Raw genomic sequence first — 20,296 nt, 5'->3', positions numbered from 1 at the left:
GCAGAGATCTACAGCTGAGGTGGGAGAGTCTGTCCATAGGACAACAATCAGTCGTACACTGCACAAATCTGGCCTTTATGGAAGAGTGGCAAGAAGAAAGCCATTTCTCAAAGATATCCATAAAAAGTCTCGTTTAAAGTTTGCCACAAGCCACCTGGGAGACACACCAAACATGTGGAAGAAGGTGCTCTGGTCAGATGAAACCAAAATTGAACTTTTTGGCCACAATGCAAAACGATATGTTTGGCGTAAAAGCAACACAGCTCATCACCCTGAACACACCATCCCCACTGTCAAACATGGTGGTGGCAGCATCATGGTTTGGGCCTGCTTTTCTTCAGCAGGGACAGGGAAGATGGTTAAAATTGACGGGAAGATGGATGCAGCCAAATACAGGAACATTCTGGAAGAAAACCTGTTGGTATCTGCACAAGACCTGAGACTGGGACGGAGATTTATCTTCCAACAGGACAATGATCCAAAACATAAAGCCAAATCTACAATGGAATGGTTCAAAAATAAAAGTATCCAGGTGTTAGAATGGCCAAGTCAAAGTCCAGACCTGAATCCAATCGAGAATCTGTGGAAAGAGCTGAAGACTGCTGTTCACAAACACTCTCCATCCAACCTCACTGAGCTCGAGCTGTTTTGCAAGGAAGAATGGGCAAGAATGTCAGTCTCTCGATGTGCAAAACTGATAGAAACATACCCCAAGCGACTTGCAGCTCTAATTGGAGCAAAAGGTGGCGCTACAAAGTATTAACGCAAGGGGGCCGAATAATATTGCACGCCCAACTTTTCAGTTTTTTATTTGTTAAAAAAGTTTAAATTATCCAATAAATTTTGTTCCACTTCACGATTGTGTCCCACTTGTTGCTGATTCTTGACAAAAAATTAAAATTTTATATCTTTATGTTTGAAGCCTGAAATGTGGCGAAAGGTTGCAAGGTTCAAGGGGGCCAAATACTTTTGCAAGGCACTGTATATATATATATATATATATATATATATATATATATATATATATATATATATATATATTTAAAAAAGGCATGGCCGATATTATTTTGCCGATTCCGATACTTTGAAAATGACGTGATCGGGACATCTCTAATATATATATATACAGTGCCTTGCAAAAGTATTCGCCCCCCTTGAATCTTGCAACCTTTCGCCACATTTCAGGCTTCAAACATAAAGATATGAAATTTAATTTTTTTGTCAAGAATCAACAACAAGTGGGACACAATCGTGAAGTGGAACAACATTTATTGGATAATTTAAACTTTTTTAACAAATAAAAAAGTGAAAAGTGGGGCGTGCAATATTATTCGGCCCCCTTGCGTTAATACTTTGTAGCGCCACCTTTTGCTCCAATTACAGCTGCAAGTCGCTTGGGGTATGTTTCTATCAGTTTTGCACATCGAGAGACTGACATTCTTGCCCATTCTTCCTTACAAAACAGCTCGAGCTCAGTGAGGTTGGATGAAGAGTGTTTGTGAACAGCAGTCTTCAGCTCTTTCCACAGATTCTCGATTGGATTCAGGTCTGGACTTTGACTTGGCCATTCTAACACCTGGATACGTTTATTTTTGAACCATTCCATTGTAGATTTGGCTTTATGTTTTGGATCATTGTCCTGTTGGAAGATAAATCTCCGTCCCAGTCTCGGGTCTTGTGCAGATACCAACAGGTTTTCTTCCAGAATGTTCCTGTATTTGGCTGCATCCATCTTCCCGCCAATTTTAACCATCTTCCCTGTCCCTGCTGAAGAAAAGCAGGCCCAAACCATGATGCTGCCACCACCATGTTTGACAGTGGGGATGGTGTGTTCAGGGTGATGAGCTGTGTTGCTTTTACGCCAAACATATCGTTTTGCATCGTGGCCAAAAAGTTCAATTTTGGTTTCATCTGACCAGAGCACCTTCTTCCACATGTTTAGTGTGTCTCCCAGGTAGCTTGTGGCAAACTTTAAATGAGACTTTTTATGGATATCTTTGAGAAATGGCTTTCTTCTTGCCACTCTTCCATAAAGGCCAGATTTGTGCAATGTACGACTGATTGTTGTCCTATGGACAGACTCTCCCACCTCAGCTGTAGATCTCTGCAGTTCATCCAGAGTGATCATGGGCCTCTTGGCTGCATCTCTGATCAGTTTTCTCCTTGTTTGAGGAAAAAGTTTGGAAGGACGGCCGGGTCTTGGTAGATTTGCAGTGGTCTGATGCTCCTTCCATTTCAATATGATGGCTTGCACAGTGCTCATTGAGATGTTTAAAGCTTGGGAAATCTTTTTGTATCCAAATCCGGCTTTAAACTTCTCCACAACAGTATCTCGGACCTGCCTGGTGTGTTCCTTGGTTTTCATAATGCTCTCTGCACTTTAAACAGAACCCTGAGACTATCACAGAGAAGGTGCATTTATACGGAGACTTGATTACACACAGTTGGATTCTATTTATCATCATCGGTCATTTAGGACAACATTGGATCATTCAGAGATCCTCAATGAACTTCTGGAGTGAGTTTGCTGCATTGAAAGTAAAGGGGCCGAATAATATTGCACGCCCCACTTTTCATTTATTTATTTTTTAAAAAAGTTTAAATTATCCAATAAATGTTGTTCCACTTCACGATTGTGTCCCACTTGTTGTTGATTCTTGACAAAAAAATTAAATTTCATATCTTTATGTTTGAAGCCTGAAATGTGGCGAAAGGTTGCAAGATTCAAGGGGGCCGAATACTTTTGCAAGGCACTGTATATATATATATATATATATATATATATATATATATATATATATATATATATATATATATACACACTCACCGGCCACTTTATTAGGTACACCATGCCACTAACGGGTTGGACCCCCTTTTGCCTTCAGAACTGCCTCAATTCTTCGTGGCATAGATTCAACAAGGTGCTGGAAGCATTCCTCAGAGAGTTTGGTCCATATTGACATGATGACATCACAACGTTGGTGCAGATTTGTCGGCTGCACATCCATGATGCAAATCTCCCGTTCCACCACATCCCAAAGATGCTCTATTGGATTAAGATCTGATGACTGTGGAGGCCATTTGAGTACAGTGAACTCATTGTCATGTTTAAGAAACCAGTCTGAGATTATTCCAGCTTTATGACATGGCGCATTATCCTGCTGAAAGTAGCCATCAGAAGTTGGGTACATTGTGGTCATAAAGGGTTGGACATGGTCAGCAACAATACTCAGGTAGGCTGTGGCGTTCCAACGATGCTCAATTGGTACCAAGGGGCCCAAAGAGTGCCGAGAAAATATTCCCCACACCATTACACTACCACCCCCACCACCACCAGCCTGAACCGTTGATACAAGGCAGGATGGATCCATGCTTTCATGTTGTTGACGCCAAATTCTGACCCTACCATCCGAATGTCGCAGCAGAAATCGAGACTCATCAGACCAGGCAACGTTTTTCCAATCTTCTATTGTCCAATTTCGATGAGCTTGTGCAAATTGTAGCCTCAGTTTCCTCTTCTTAGCTGAAAGGAGTGGCACCCGGCGTGGTCTTCTGCTGCTGTAGCCCATCTGCTTCAAAGTTCGACGTACTGTGCATTCAGAGATGCTCTTCCGACAACGTGTGGTTATTTGAGTCACTGTTGCCTTTCTATCAACTCGAACCAGTCTGGCCATTCTCCTCTGACCTCTGGCATCAACAAGGCATTTCCGCCCACAGAACTGCCGCTCACTGGATATTTTTTCTTTTTCGGACCATTCTCTGTAAACCCTAGAGATGGTTGTGCGTGAAAATCCCAGTAGATCAGCAGTTTCTCAGACCAGCCCTTCTGGCACCAACAACCTTGCCACGTTTAAAGTCACTCAAATCACCTTTCTTCCCCATACTGATGCTCGGTTTGAACTGCATGAGATTGTCTTAAACCATGTCTACATGCCTAAATGCACTGAGTTGCCGCCATGTGATTGGCTGATTAGAAATTAAGTGTTAACAAGCAGTTGGAGAGGTGTACCTAATAAAGTGGCCGGTGATTGTATATATATATATATATATATATATAATATATATATATATATATATATATATATATATATATATATATAATGATTTTTTTTCAGAACATCAAATGTAACGTAACATGGACATTTATAAGATTATATCATTATTATATTAAAAATAAAGACTTTTAGCTGCAGTTTCTTTTTTTAAAAAAAACAAGAAATGAAGCCTATCCAACTTTAGGGCCTGTTTTATTTTGGGTCACATTTACATGGATAGAAAATACATCAAATGTGCACTTTGCCAATGACGGCCCATTTTGACTGGGAGAGGAGAATGAATGAATATTCATTTGCCCCTCCTAGTCAAAATGTCAAGCGCCATCAATGGCACTGAAAGATGAGCATTCACAGACAGTCTTCTCAGTTGAATTGAATTGGCTGTCTCTCGTTGTCAGTGAGTTAATATTCACATGTGCAATACATTCCCTGCTTCTGATTTTAATTCTGCAATTTACTCATCCAGTTTCAGGTTATATTATGAAAATCTGACCGCAGTGGCGTACTTAAACAGTCCCTATTGACATACTTGAATAACAAGGTATCTTTGCGGATCACGAGCCATCCTGGTGAACTCTGCTGCCAGCTCTCTGAACTTGGGTCGGCTGTCTGCATCGATCATCCAGCCTGGAAGGGAAAAAAAAAAAATCACATTTCAATGAATATAAATAAACCTATTTTGAGAAGGGAATATCTGGGCTTAACTTCAAAACAGTGCATGCCGATGTTGACATCAGTGCTCTTCATTTCTTTGTGTATGATTATTCACACAATGCCAAATATATACTAGTATGAGTGCTATGGGGACAAAGGCGCCTGTGATTTATTTTAAGCATACGAGAACAAGCGGGAGAGTAATTTTTTAGTAGGCCAGCAAAATATTTTGATTGAACATCGCCATTGCAATGCGCGCGTGCGCAATAGTCCCATCGCAAGACGTGCGATTTTGTTTGTTTGTCTTGCTTCATAAAAGCAGCAAGTGTGTTGAGAAATGTCCCCCGGCCACCCCAATAGCAGGCGACTGCGTGCCGGATCCGGCCTCAGCGCGCCAGATCCGCATAGCAATCACACCCGCTTAACGGCAGTGCGCCAGATGCAGCGTGGATCAGCATTATGACAGTCCAAATGACAGATTACGCACTGTTCTGGGACGGACCGTGCAGACCGGACACGCTCAGACTCCTACTTAACGTCAGTGCGCCAGATGCGGTCCGGATCAGCACAATGGCAGTCCAAATGATAGGTTATGCACGGTTCTGGGGCGGACCGTGCAGGCCGGACGTGCTCAAAAAATTTAACAGCTGACATGTGACGTCACTGTCAGTGCGCACCAAACAGAAGAGCACGCAGGAGTCACGACACATCAGCGGACGGCAAATGTGTATGGTAAGCAGTGTTGTTAATAACGGCGTTACAATATAACGGCGTTACTAACGGCGTTATTTTTTTCAGTAATGAGTAATCTAATTAATTACTTTTCTCATCTTGGCAACGCCGTTACCGTTACTGAGGCGGGAAAGGCGTGCGTTACTATGCGTTACTAAGTTGGTTGAATAAAAAAAAGTCTGAGAGAAACGGACTCACGGGGACGAGAGCAGAGCAGGAGTGGGGAAGACGCCGTTGCAACCGCGATGCTAGGTGGCTCCAATAATACCTGACTGCAGCCATAGCCGACAAACTACGCCCACATGACACGGTAGATATCATATTATAGAACTAGATGCAAATGATAGACACTGCTGCACTGCCAACATGTTTTAAGGACTACATGCGTTTGTAAACAGCCGCCATCTTAAAGCAGTAGACCTCTCAGGAAGGCCCTGATGTAGAGATCCTTCCTAGCGAACCTAAGTAATTTTTTAAAATCTAAAATGCTCCTAAATCGGCAAAATCTTAACTTAAATCTATCTTTAAATGATGAAACAGTTTTAAAACTTACACATGTTTAAAGTAGACAGAAGGGAACTAATGCAATAACGGGAGAAATTTTAACAACTTTAACGATTGATTCACAACTTTAAATGACTTCCACACATAGCAAAGGTTACTAGCTAGTTATCGCAATACCCTTGTGTCTAGTTAAGTGGAGGGTAAAGAATTGGGCTAGGGCCAATTGTCCCCCAAACACTTTAAGCTTCACATTGTGTGACCTGTGTGTGTGTGTGTGTGTGTTTTTTTTTTTTTTTTTTGTTTTTTTTTTGAGAAAGAAAAAAACATATCACTAGTTACTTTGCCAAGTAACTAATTACTCTTACATTCAGGTAACTGAGTTACTAACGCAATTACTTTTTGGGAGAAGTAATTTGTAACTGTAATTAATTACTTTTTTAAAGTAAAATTAACAACACTGCATGGCACTAAATGCGTTAGTAGACAGCCACCATCTTAAAGCAGTAGACTTTTTAGGACGGCTCTGTTGTAGAGAACCTTCCTAGCGAACCTAAGTAACTTTTTATCTTCTTTTAATCTTTTTATATAAATACTTCTAAATCGGCAAAATCTTGACTTGAATCTATCTTTAAATGATGAAACAGTTTTAAAACTTTCATATGTCGAAAGTAGAGAGAAGGGAACAAATGCAATAATGGGAGCAATTTTAACAACTTTTTACAGTTGATTCAGGGTAAAGGATAAATTAGGGTAAAGAATTGGGCTCGGGCCAATTGTACCAAAAACCTTCACAAAAAACTTCACATAGTGTGGCCAATGTTTTTTTTTTTTTTTTTTTTTTTTTTTTTTTTGAGGGAAAAAAAAAAAGTAATTATCACCAATTACTTTGCCAAGTAACTAATTACTCTTACATTCAGGTAATTGAGTTACTAACGCAATTACTTTTTGGGAGAAGTAATTTGTAACTATAATTAATTACTTTTTTTCAGTAAGATTAACAACACTGATGGTAAGTGCTTAATTCAAAGTCATAATCGCGTTTTGAAGTCACTGCTTGACTGCTAAACAAATTATTAAATCAAGCGTTAATAAAATGGTCGGTGTATTCAAGTGATCTGACATGTCTGCAAGTTAAGTAATTCAAAATTTGTTGCCTAACAACATATGGAAGGAAAAATCATTTACTGTGTTGCTGTAAATGTTTCAATTGCCACGTTTACATGGAGCCAAATATTCCAATTACAATCGGAATATTTGTTCAAACCGAATAAATGTGTTCCATATAAACACCTCATTCGGAATGAACAGGCCCAAACCGAATGGAATTTCATTCCGATTCACAAGGGTGGAATATTCCTTTTCCCAAACCGATTAGAAGTAAAATTATATCATGTAAACAGGGAAGCGGAAATGTGTCCGGTTGCGTTATTTCTGCGCATGCTCTGTACTGACGTGGTGACGTCACTTGGTGACGTAAGTAACGTCAATTGCAACATGGCTTCCAAGCACACGCACAGCGCACCCACACAACTTTTTAAATGAACGGCGTATCATTCTGAAGTTTTGTTTCTACTCGAAAAGTTAAAACAGCAGCTGATCTGACGATCGAGCTCCATGTTTTGCACGTGACGCTTTGTTTTGATTAATCTGCGCATGTCAGACGGCAGTTGTCAAACGTCCTTTCGGAATAAAGGCAGTCACATGTAAACGCTGGATCGGAATAGATGAAGTGACATGTAAACAGCTGATGTGAAATTTCCATTCGGAATGATTTGAATCAGTATGAATAAAAATCAGCATGTAAACATGGCTACTGTTTGAACACTATGAAACTAAGCCCAGCCTCCTTGTCTTTGTGTATTTCCGCCTTGATTGCACAGATGGGTGAGCCTGGGACCAGGTGCCGCTGATCATCGTCAGCAGTTTATTCACACATGGCACATCATTGCCAGATCAACAACTCACCAACAGGTATGTGGCTTTCAGCTAACAAAGAATTTTATAATCCTGATACTAGTGATGGGTCCGTGAGACCTGATGAAGTGTGTCGACACAGTGACACACTGTGTTGACACAGTGTGGATACTGTGTCATTGAATACTGACACCTGCTGGACATAAAAAAATCCCTACAGGCAACCCACTTGACAGACTGACACTGAATTGACGACATAGTAAAATCAAATCATTTAAGTCTTTGCATTCATATTGCATTATTCCATATCTTTAAGTTTTGTGAACATATATTATAATGTGAAAATGTAAGTAATAATGAATGGGTGAATGAGGATGCTTGTGGACTTTTTGTTCTGATGAAAATTTTATTCAAAAACATAGTTTTTTTTAATGTTTAAAATTTAGTTGGTTCCTTTTTATTTATTTTGTTAAAACAAGCAATTTCACCTGCTGTGGACAACACACACTCGCATGGAACCAACGATGCCAGCATGCGCAAGAATTTCTTAGCCAGTTGAAAGAGGTTTGGATAAGGTTTCCATCGGCGCCTTCAGTATTGAAGAAAATCTGCAATGCGTGCCATGTTCGGCTCAGCCAGACATGCCCAAAGTCCGGCCCGGGGGCCAAATGCGGCTCTTGGTCAAATTTCAACCGGCCCCCTGCCTCTGTCATAAAATCAATAACGTCTGGCCTGCACACAGACTTATTAAATTGGTCAGAAGTGCTGCTACCAGCATATGAAGTAGCTTACACACTAAATGCTGCTCCTCATTTACCCACTAAAAGGCAGCAGCACTCTAAGCAACATTACCCCATGTGACTTTTTACTCCCAATTTTCTAAAATGGCGACAATCAACAACAAAAAAAAGTTGACTGCGACGGCCGACGCTTCAAGGATAGGTGGAAATTGGACTATTTCTTCACTAAAATACACAACAACTGTGTCTGCATCATTTGCAAAGAGACAGTCACTGTTTTTAAAGAGTTCAATTTGAGGCGATATTACCAAACAAGACACACTGACATGTACGACAAGATTACAGGGAAGATACATAGCGAGAAATTGAAGCAACTTGAAGCTAGTTTAATTATACAGCAGCAGTATTTCACAAGAGCCCAAGAGTGGAAAGAGAACGCCACAAAGGCTAGTTGCGAGATTGTTGAAATTATTCATTAAAAAAAAAAAAATAAAGCAAATGTGACACAAGGAATGGCTTGCTAAAATTTGCTTAAATATATTGTTCTACGTAAAGAACGTCAGCCAAGATCGGCCCCCCACATTTTTACCACACCAAATCTGGCCCCCTTTACAAAAAGTGTGGACACCCCTGGGCTAAGCCATTCATCGTTGCACTTTTGCAATTTCATCTACATTTGCATTGCCTCCTTGACTCCCCACTTCGTCATCTAAGTGCTACCATAGCCCATCAGAAAAAAAATTTAAGTGGGCAATAGATAAATTATAGCTTAATTACCGATTTATAATAAATTACCAAAAAAGCTACTGTGGGAAAGTAAAGGAATGGCTCTATACCAGTGTTATCTTGGGATTATCAGAAACTTCATTCTCATGTTTCGCCCAATAATGCTTCAGCATTGAGGACGTGGCTACTGTTTGTATATGACAGGTTGAAAGTACAAATGCGACATTTCACCCGTAAAAAAAAAAAAAAAAAAAAAAAACGTTAATAAAATAGCCGATGTTCTTCGAGCCGCGCCGTGCAACGCGATCCATTCATCATGTTCAGACCAGGACTCGTACCTGCACGCACGACACGTCAAGGACGATAGGCGAGTACTCTGACCAATATGCTAGCAGGTTAAATGCCATTGGTTTCTCTTGAAGGCATCAAAAGGGATATTTCCACGCACCGCAAATGACTGACCCGCATGTAACCGTCACACTAATAAACTAAGCGTTACCTTAAAATTAATTGTATTTTGAATGGAAGATGACAAGTGCGTTTTCCCTGTGTTACGTCCATTTCCACAGCATGTAGACAACGAGGAAGTAACTGTGAGATGTGGATTGTTTCAGCGTCTCCATTGCGTTGACAGACGCTCTTCCTTTTGAACCAGTTTGCCGCGTCATGACTGTGTCAACACAGTTCAATGAGTTCATGCATCGGTCACGTGATTTTCTTGCAGCGATAAGCGCACTGACGCAGGGGTTGCTCCATGAGCTCGGTGCGCGCAGGCGCATTAGTGTCACCGGCCCATCACTACCTGATACTGAGCTCATTTTTGTGTTTCCCCCCCCTAGATCCTGTACTGCTTACCTGACAAAACACCTGCATGCCCGTTCACCTGTTCTATCACCAAACTGCCCACCGGATTCTTCAGACACTATCTACCACTCCCTCTCATTGTCAATGAATTAGGTCCCCCGTTACCCCAGAACCTTAACAAGTACAATACGTTGTTTACAGTCTAAAAATGGATCATCTTTAATGTTGAGTTGCTTGTTCCAATTAAAATATTATGTGCAAAAAACAATGTTGTATTTTTTTGTATGTTGCCTTAATATGTTAGCATTAATAAATGACATGAAAAAAGTTGTCATTATTGCTTTTAATAAACAAATTTAATTTGCAATATAAACACATTAAAGTATGATACATTGAACAAAATGGACCCAAAATTTAATACTGAAAACGGTTTTGATACAAATCTGGCCCAGACTGGGTAACGTGTGCCATATCCGGGCCATACATTATCGTAGTGTCTACTACTTTGGACCAGTTCTGGCCCAAAACTGTTACTTATCTGGCAAGTGACTCCATACTGACGTTGAGCCATTGTTCAAAAAGACATTGGGGCGGATCCGTTTTATGAAGTTGGGCTGGAATTTGCAGTAAATCTGGCCCATGTCCGCTCCTGTTATATTTTGCTATCTGGGCAGTTACTGTACGTACAGCAATCCTCATCATTCACCGATGAACCCCCTTAGTTTCGATTAAACGGTATTGGATGAATACAAAGTGGTCATGGTGAGTCAACCAAAAGCTTCCCAAACAGACCTTTTCAAGTAATCTGGTGAAAATTCTTGTAGCTCTAATATTGCAACACATATCCCAAATCCCCAAAAAGTAACATCAGTTTTTTTTCCCCCACTACCGTTCAGCCCTAATATGTAGTGAAATAAGACTTCATGGATTCTATTGAGAACTGCTGCCTAATAGCACATGTTGGGATAAAAAACACCTTCACATTTCCTGCTTGTGGCCTTATCTGAAAGGAAAGTACACCTTTAAGGTTTTTGAGGAGTCGTGTGTATCAAAATGAAACAAAAGTCACAACAGATAGGTGACCTCATTCTGCTGTGCCTGCTTGCCAGGTGGCTGCTGGTTCAAGGTGTCACCAAACGCCAAGGTGACTGGCAGGACTCAAGCTCACAGGCTGAGGTGATACTGGCATGAAATCAAAGGTTTACTGTGCCACCGTGCCAGGACAGCAGTGACCAATTGATAAAGCTACCATGTTGATGGGGAGGTTATGTACAGTTCGAGAAGAGTAGTTTGCACGTCTTACAAACTTTTTTTTTTTTAATGTTTATCCTCCCTCACAAATTCAGTTGTGTTGTTCAGAGCAGTAGCATTGAACTCATTGGCTGCCATTGACGGTGATAGACGCCCAATCCATTTGAAGTGGGAGAGCTGCAGTGAATGAACAATTGTTTTTCAATGTGGCAGATCTGCCTGTAATAAGCAGAAGGATGAAAAAAGTCACACAATTGGACATCTATAATCGTCATTGGCACTGCAAGAGTTAATGGAGCCACTGGAACTGGCACATTTTGTTCGATTGTATAAAATAAACAGAGACCAAGCGGGGAAACAGACTGTTTCGAAAATAAGTCTCATGTGGAGCTGCAATATTGATGCCCGTACATGTCAGTGAGAAAACCAATTTTCTAAAAATAACTTTAATAATATGTTGTTTGACTTGGCTTTCTATCATCTTAAATTTGTTTGTCCAACAGAAAAGCAAAACTACAAAATTAATTTAAAACTAAATTAACTCATTCCCTGCCACTGACGACAATAGACGTCAAATCTATTTGAAATATACGCCAAAACATATTGAACATCCATCTCCTTAAGGGGGGTGTGACCGCACCCGGGCCTCTTAGTGGCCCAGTTTGCGGGTGTAATGTGGCCGAGGTTGGACGAGGTTATGGTCAAACAGAAAGGTAAGATAATGCGTGGAGCTGTAATATTATTAGAATTAATCTGCCAGGCACCCCACGCTTGGACGGTTGTCCAGAGGGGCCCACAAAAAAATTTCCACTTGACCCTCACTCCACAACACTCACAGGATGATCGGATTGAGGGGCCTACAAACAAGCAAGATTTCTGGCTGTCACAGACGTCTAACTTCTTCTAACGAGGTCTAACGAGGCTCCACTCGTTACCTGTATTAATGGCACCTGTTTTAACTCATTATCGGTATAAAAGACACCTGTCCACAATCTCAGTCAGTCACACTCTTAACTCCACTATGGCCAAGACCAAAGAGCTGTCGAAGGACACCAGAGACAAAAATGTAGACCTGCACCAGGCTGGGAAGACTGAATCTACAATAGGTAAAACGCTTGGTGTAAAGAAATCAACTGTGGGAGCAATTATTAGAAAATGGAAGACATACAAGACCACTGATAATCTCCCTCGATCTGGGGATCCATGCAAGATCTCACCCCGTGGCGTCAAAATGATAACAAGAATGGTGAGCAAAAATCCCAGAACCACACGGGGGGACCTAGTGAATGCTACAGAGAGCTGGGACCACAGTAACAAAGGCTACGATCAGTAACAAAATGCGCCGCCAGGGACTCAAATCCTGCACTGCCAGACGTGTCCCCCTGCTGAAGCCAGTACACGTCCAGGCCCGTCTGCGGTTCGCTAGAGAGCATTTGGATGATCCAGAAGAGGACTGGGAGAATGTGTTATGGTCAAATGAAACCAAAATAGAACTTTTTGGTAGAAACACAGGTTCTCGTGTTTGGAGAAGAAAGAATACTGAATTGCATCCGAAGAACACCATACCCACTGTGACCATGGGGGTGGAAACATCATGCTTTGGGGCTGTTTTTTTTTTTTGGGAGGGGGGGGGTGTACCAGGACGACGGATCTGTGTAAAGGAAAGAATGAATGGGGCCATGTTTCGAGAAATTTTGAGTGAAAATCTCCTTCCATCAGCAAGGGCATTGAAGATGAGATGTGGCTGGGTCTTTCAGCATGGCAATGATCCCAAACACACAGCCAGGGCCACAAAGGAAATGCTTCGTAACACACATTTTCAAGGTCCTGGAGTGGCCTAGCCAGTCTACAGCTCTGAACCCCATAGAAAATTTGTGCAGGGAGTTGAAAGTCCGTATTGCCCAACGACAGCCCCAAAACATAACTGCTCTAGAGGAGATCTGCATGGAGGAATGGGCCCAAATACCAGTAACAGTGTGTGAAAACCTTGTGAAGAGTTATAGAAAACATTTGGCCTCCGTTATTGCCAACAAAGGGTACATAACAAGTATTGAGATGAACTTTTGGTATTGACCAAATAATTATTTTTCACCATGATTTGCAAATACATTCTTTAAAAATCAAACAATTTGATTTTCTGGGTTTTTTTCCACATTCTGTCTCTCATGGTTAAGGTTTACCCATGTTGACAATTACAGGCCTCTCTAATATTTTCAAGTGGGAGAACTTGCACAATTAGTGGTTGACTAAATACTTATTTGCTCCTCTGTAAGTACTGTATTTGTTTATTATAACAATAAATCCACAAGATGGTATTAACATTATTAACATTCTTTCTGTTAAGGGATCCACGGATAGAAAGACTTGTAGTTCTTAAAAAATGCATGTTAGTACAAGTTATAGTAATTAGGGCCCGAGCACTAAGCGTGCGAAGGCCCTATTGTTTTGCAAAGGATTATTATTATTATTATTATTATTATTATTATTATTATTATTATTATTCTTTTTTCAGGGCAAATGAAAATGGCCAATTTGGAGGCCTGAACATGCACGAAAAGTCACCAAAATTTGCACAAACGTGCGGCTTTGCGTAAATTTCGATAATCTTGTGTCGTTTTGAAAAAATGTCAAAAAATGGCTCAGTGGCGCCCCCTTGACCCTTAAAATTTTCAAAAAGGCCTCTCCTCTCAGGTTTTCAACGTAGAGCAATGAAATTTGGGGAGTAGATACCTTATGCCTAACTGTTCAAAAAAGCCTCTTGCACCCATATTCCAAATCCAACAGGAAATCGGATATTTTGGATCAAATGTGAAATTTTTATCGGTTCACAGTTTGAGTTTACATTTGGAGGCCTGAACATGCACGAAAACTCACCAAAATTTGCACATACATGCAACTTTGCGTAAATTTTGATAATCTACAAAAAAATTTAACAAAATGGCTCAGTGGCGCCCCCTTGAAATTTTAAAAAAGGCCTTTCCTATTAGGTTTTTTCAACGTAGAACGATGAAATTTGGCGAGTCGATACATTGTGCAAAACTGCTCCAAAAAGTCTCTTGCACCCATATTCCAAACCCAACTGGAAGCCAGAAATTTTGGATCAAATGTGAAATTTTATCGATTTACATTTGAGACCTTGTCGCTGAAGAAAATAGTTGGATCGTCTTCAAAATTGGTCAGACTATTCAGGAGACATATGAGATCTTAAGTTTTCAAAATGGTGAGTTTTCACTCAAGGGTCTGACCTGGGCGTGGTCCCAAAGTCGGCCATTTTTGGGCAAAATACCAAATTCAGAAAATGATTAAAAACTCCGTGATACAACGTTCAATCTTTTTCATTTCTAGCATGTATATGAGATATCCCAGCCTGAACACGACTGCATTGAAATATTACCCATTAGGCCTGGCGCCCCCTAGTGGGAACAGGAAATGGCCTTCTTTACGAGACAGGCTCCTCCTCCAAGGGAAAAAAATCTATTGACCTCAAACCTGTTTCAGGGGAGCCTCAAGACATGTGTTCAGGTCCCTGATGAAAAATATTGAGGTTTCGTTGAAGCGGAGAGGTCCAAACTGGAAGTGAAAATGACCGTCAACAATTTGTCTCGCCAAAAATTTTGAACAGTCATAACTCGGCAGATATGCAACATATCTGCGCCAAACTTTCCGTGTTTGTTGAGAGTCATACCCTGAAGGTTCTTGTAGGGGTCATTTGCATCAACTCTACAGTGCCAACTAGTGGCGACAGAAAGAAGTTTTAAAAAAGGCCTTTCCTATTGGGTTTTTTCAACATAGAGCAAGGAAATTTGGGGAGTAGATACCTTATGCAAAACTGCTCCAAAAAGTCTCTTGCACCCATATTCCAAATCCAACAGGAAATCGGGTATTTTGGGTCGAATGTGAAATTTTCATGGGTTCACAGTAAGAGTTTACATTTGGAGGCTTGAATATGCATAAAAACTCACCAAAATTTGCACATACATGCGGCTTTGGATAACGTTCGATAATCTTGCAACGTTACGAAACAATTTAACAAAATGGCTCAGTGGCGCCCCCTTGAAATTTTCAAAAAGGCCTCTCCATTTAGGTTTTTCTAACATAGAGTGATGAAATTTGGAGAGTCAAAACTTTGTGCAAAACTGCTCCAAAAAGTCTCTTGCACACACATTCCAAATCCTACAGGAAATCGGGTATTTTGGATTGAATGTGAACTTTTTATCGATTTACAGTGTGCACATTTTACACCTTGGCACCTAGGGAATTAGTTTGATCATTCTCAAAATTGGTGAGACTGTTCATGAGGCATATGAAATCTTAAGTTATAAAAATGGTGTGTTTTCATTCACGGGCCTGACCTGGGCGGGGCGCCAAATTCTTCCATTTTTTCGCCAAAACACCGAATTCGGAAAATGACTGATAACTCCCTCATACAACGTTCAATCTATTTTAAATCTGGCATGTGTGTGAGGTATACCAGCCTGAGCAGGACTGGATTGAAAATTTACCATTTGTGCCTGGCGCCTCCTAGTGGGAACAGGAAATGCCCTTTTTTACGGGACACACTCCTCCTCTAAAGGGAAAAAATCAATCTACTTCAAACCTGCATAAGGGAAACCTTAAGACCTGTCTTCAGGTGCCTGATGAAAAATATTGAAGTTTCGTTGAAGCGGAGGGGTCCAAACAGGAAAGTGAAAATGACTGTCAACAATTTTTCTCTCCAAAAACTTTGAACAGTCATAACTTGGCAGATATACAAGATATCTGCGCCAAACTTCCCGTGCTTGTTGAGAGTCATACCCTGAAGGGCCTTGTAGGGGTCATTTGCATCAACCCTACAGCGCCAACTAGTGGCGATATAAAGTCACTCGTTTTTCCAAAACATGTCCAGTTCTTTTCATGTTGGTCATTGTAGTTTCAAGACCTATTAAAATACTTTTTTACGGCCCATGTCCACGTGTCTCTGTCTGTTGCCGTGACGACCCTTTGTTCGCCATTTAAAGGAAATATTTTTTTTCAGAGACTCAGGGAGCTTATAGAGCCACAATAGTTGGCACACTTGGTCGAATTGGCCCAGTTAGAAGATTAATTTTGGTTTTGAATAAGGGCTTGGCTGCACAGCTCAGTAGTGGCTCCTTTTTTGTAGTACTCTCTCCAATAGGGGTTTTTATCTCTTGGGTGTGGGAATGTAAATAGGCGACTTTCGAGCATGTTAGGTTCTAATGAGATGATTAGAGAGGAGGATCTGCCACCACCCTGACCTGCACACAGTCCGAGTTGCGTGACGTCCGAGTTGCGCTAGATTGCGAGGGCCCGTTCAGTCCTGCTTGCAGGCCTAGTTTTATATTAAAACCCCTCTTAATGTTTTCGTTTTAATAAAATTTGTAAAATTTTTAATCAGAAAATAAACTAGTAGCTCTTCATTGTTGACGTCGCCGAGCAGTGACGTTACATGGGCTCCCTGCCGTCCTTCCACAGTGTCTTTAACTGCGTAAGGTAGTGATTGAAATACACCACAAGGTGTTAATGGCGAGTTTTAAATTAATTACAAATCAAGCCAATGAGTACGTTTTGTCCCTCGACTGACGCCGTAGTTCCCTATTTACTGATCCATCCACATCATTTGAGTGCTGGCTTCACAACGTACGAGACCTCTGATAGTTTGTATTTTGTGACTAAATGTTGCCATCCAGTGTATTTGTTGAGCTAAACAAAATGTTTGAATAGAGTTTGACCAAAGTCTGAATAAGTTTTATATTTATTTTGCATAGCTATTTTGATTGGGAATGCCAGTTCTCTTTGCATTGCGCGCTTTTCTTTTTGTGAACATTATTTTTTTTTGAGAGATAGGAATATTATTTTTGTTGTGCTTTCACTGAATGATACTTATGTTTGTTGGGAAGGAGTTGCCAAAGCTTATGTCAATAAACAGCATGGTCCAATGAACATCTGTGTCCACTCGCCTTTCTCAGCCTCCAGGCTCTCAATGTGCAAAAAAACGGCGTCTTTGTAATCTGTTTGAGGCAATGCATGAGCGGGTCATTCTGCGCATGCGTTAAATGCGTCAAATATTTTAACGTGATTAATTAAAAAAATGAATTACCACACGTTAACGCGATAAATTTGACAGCACTAAAAGAAACTAATCATAGAAAAAAATATGAGCGTGGTGGGCATGTGAGTGAAATGGCTAGACAATACAGCTCACAACACGACTCACCATATCCTCCTCTACTTACACAAGCGCTGTCTCCTCGGACTTCCGTTCGTCAGTAAGTTGAGCGGCCATAAAAATGCTTTTTTGTTTCCTATTTATTCATAATTTATCTGTTTTACATGAGTGTAATTTAATGCACTTGTTAAATTAGATAGAACACAGCTCACTGTATCCTCTACCTTCACACCCCCCGTCTCTTCCGATCTCCGTTCGACAATCTTTATAAGTTAAGGTGATAATAAAAATGCTTATTTTATTTTCAATTTATTTATAATTGATTTGCTTTGCTATGTGTAATTGCTATTTGTAATTGTATTTGCAGTATTTATTAAGGATTTAGCATAGGTTTTTTTGGCTGAGGAATGAATGAACCGAATTTTAATGTATCCTTATGGGGAAATCCCTCTCGACACATGACCATTTCGACATACAAACAAGGCCCTGGAATAAATTAAATTTGCATGTCGAGGCACCACTGTATTAAAAAACATGTATGTAAAAATATTACCCCATTATGATTTATTTGTTTTTTGGACAACGATGGGACGTCCAAATAAACTGGAAGGACTGGCTATGAATGCTCATCTTTCAGTGCATTCACTGCCAGCGCTCCCAATAAAAAGAGATTCAACATTTAGTGTCGTCAGTGGCCGCCAATGAGTTAAATGATTGCCTATAATGAGTTAAGATTTGTAAATTATTCACTTACATTTGACTAAAACCATGTAGACGTCAATGGTGCAGATAGGTGGCTGTGGGAGACGTTCCCCTTTCTCCAGGAGGTCTGGAATATCTCTGGTTGAAATGCCATCATATGGTTTCCCTCCAAAGGTCATTAGCTCCCAAATTGTCACCCCTAAAAAATAGAGTAATTATAAAAAGAGTTAGACATTTATTATTTGGAAAAAAAAAAAAATAATAAATAAATAAATAAATAAATAAATAAAGCAAAGGAACAAAGGGGAAAGGAAAACAGAAAACCAAGATATTTGTTATCGGAGAAGCAAAGACATGAGCAACCAGAGGAGATCAGAGAAAAAGCTCGGATTAAGAAACAAAGAATAGCAGAGGGAACTAATCAGAGGAACTGACAGGATGCATTTGAACTTTGAATGGAATGAGAAGGACTAATTGATTAAAAGATAAAAGAGAGCCTAATATAGATTTGGTTATTTAAAAACTAATGAAATCAGTGTGTTTGTGGGTGAAATAGTAAAAGCATGACTTGACTTTTATGTCAGATTTATAACACAAAAAAAACTACAACCCATTAAATATGATATGGACTCAATATATATATATATATATATATATATATATATATATATATATATATATATATATATATATATATATATATTTAAATCAGTATTCAGGTATTATGTATTTCTGACAATATACACTGCTGGCCGAAAGTATTAGCACCCCTGCAATTCTGTCAGATAATGCTCAATTTCTCCCAGAAAATGATTTCAGTTACAAATGCTTTGGGAGTAATATTCATTCATATTCATTTTGCTTGCAACGAAAAAACACAAAAGAGAATGGGAAAAAAATTAAATCATTACATTTTACACAAAACTCCAAGAATGGGCCAGGGAAAGTATTGGTACCCTTTGTAAAATCATGTGATGCTTCTTTAATTTGTGTAATTAACAGCACGTGTTACTTACCTGTGGCAAATAACAGGTGGTGGCAATAACTAAATCACATTTGCAGCCAGTTTAAATGGATTGAAGTTAACTCAACCTCTGTCCTGTGCCCTTGTGTGTACCAAATTGAGCATGGAGAAAAGAAAGAAGACCAAAGAACTGTCTGAGGACTTCCATCCATCCATCCATTATCTTCCGCTTATTCCGGGGTCGGGTCGCGGGGGCAGCAACTTCAGCAGGGAAGCCCAGACTTCCCTCTCCCCAGCCACTTCAGCCAGCTCCTCCGGCGGGATTCCAAGGCGTTCCCAGGCCAGCCGAGCGGCATAGTCTCTCCAGCGTGTCCTGGGTGGACCCCGGGGCCTCCCGCCGGTGGGACATGCCCGGAACACCTCTCCAGGGAGGCGTCCAGGAGGCATCCGAACCAGATGCCCGAGCCACCTCAACTGGCTCCTCTCAACACGGAGGAGTAACGGCTCGACACCAAGCCCCTCCCGGATGACCGAGCTTCTCACCCGATCTCTAAGGGAGAGCCCGGACACCCTGCGGAGGAAACTCATTTCGGCCGCTTGTATCCGTGATCTTGTTCTTTCGGTCACGACCCACAGCTCGTGACCATAGGTGAGGGTAGGAACGTAGATCGACCGGTAAATCGAGAGCTTCGCCTTTTGGCTCAGCTCCTTCTTCACCACAACGGACCGGTGATGAGTCCGCATCACTGCAGATGCTGCACCGATCCGCCTATAAATCTCCCGCTCCCTCCTACCCTCACTCGTGAACAAGACCCCAAGATACTTGAACTCCTCCACTTGGGGCAGGATCTCATCCCCGACCCGGAGAGGGCATGCCACCCTTTTCCGGCTGAGGACCATGGTCTCGGATTTGGAGGTGCTGATCTTCATCCCAACCGCTTCACACTCAGCTGCAAACCGCCCCAGTGAGAGTTGGAGGTCACGGCTTGATGAAGCCAACAGCACCACATCGTCTGCAAAAAGCAGAGATGCAATGCTGAGGCCACCAAACCGGACACCCTCAATGCTTCGGCTGCGCCTAGAA

The 20,296-nt window shown here is 40.9% G+C and overlaps 1 protein-coding gene across 1 annotated transcript in view; it reads right to left on the bottom strand.

Moving 5' to 3' along the window:
• LOC130927503 (receptor tyrosine-protein kinase erbB-4-like) overlaps positions 1-20,296 on the bottom strand; it is a 452,680-nt gene that overhangs the window by 16,513 nt on the left and 415,871 nt on the right. Inside the window, exons 23-24 of the mRNA XM_057853388.1 lie at positions 18,301-18,447; positions 4,585-4,682 (exon numbers count right to left, since the gene is read on the bottom strand). Coding sequence (XP_057709371.1) covers positions 4,585-4,682; positions 18,301-18,447 — 245 coding nt within the window. The remainder of the gene's footprint in view (positions 1-4,584; positions 4,683-18,300; positions 18,448-20,296) is intronic.

Source organism: Corythoichthys intestinalis, chromosome 12, assembly GCF_030265065.1.
Source record: "Corythoichthys intestinalis isolate RoL2023-P3 chromosome 12, ASM3026506v1, whole genome shotgun sequence".
Lineage (NCBI taxonomy): Eukaryota > Metazoa > Chordata > Actinopteri > Syngnathiformes > Syngnathidae > Corythoichthys > Corythoichthys intestinalis.
This window is presented reverse-complemented; position numbering and strand designations above follow the sequence as displayed.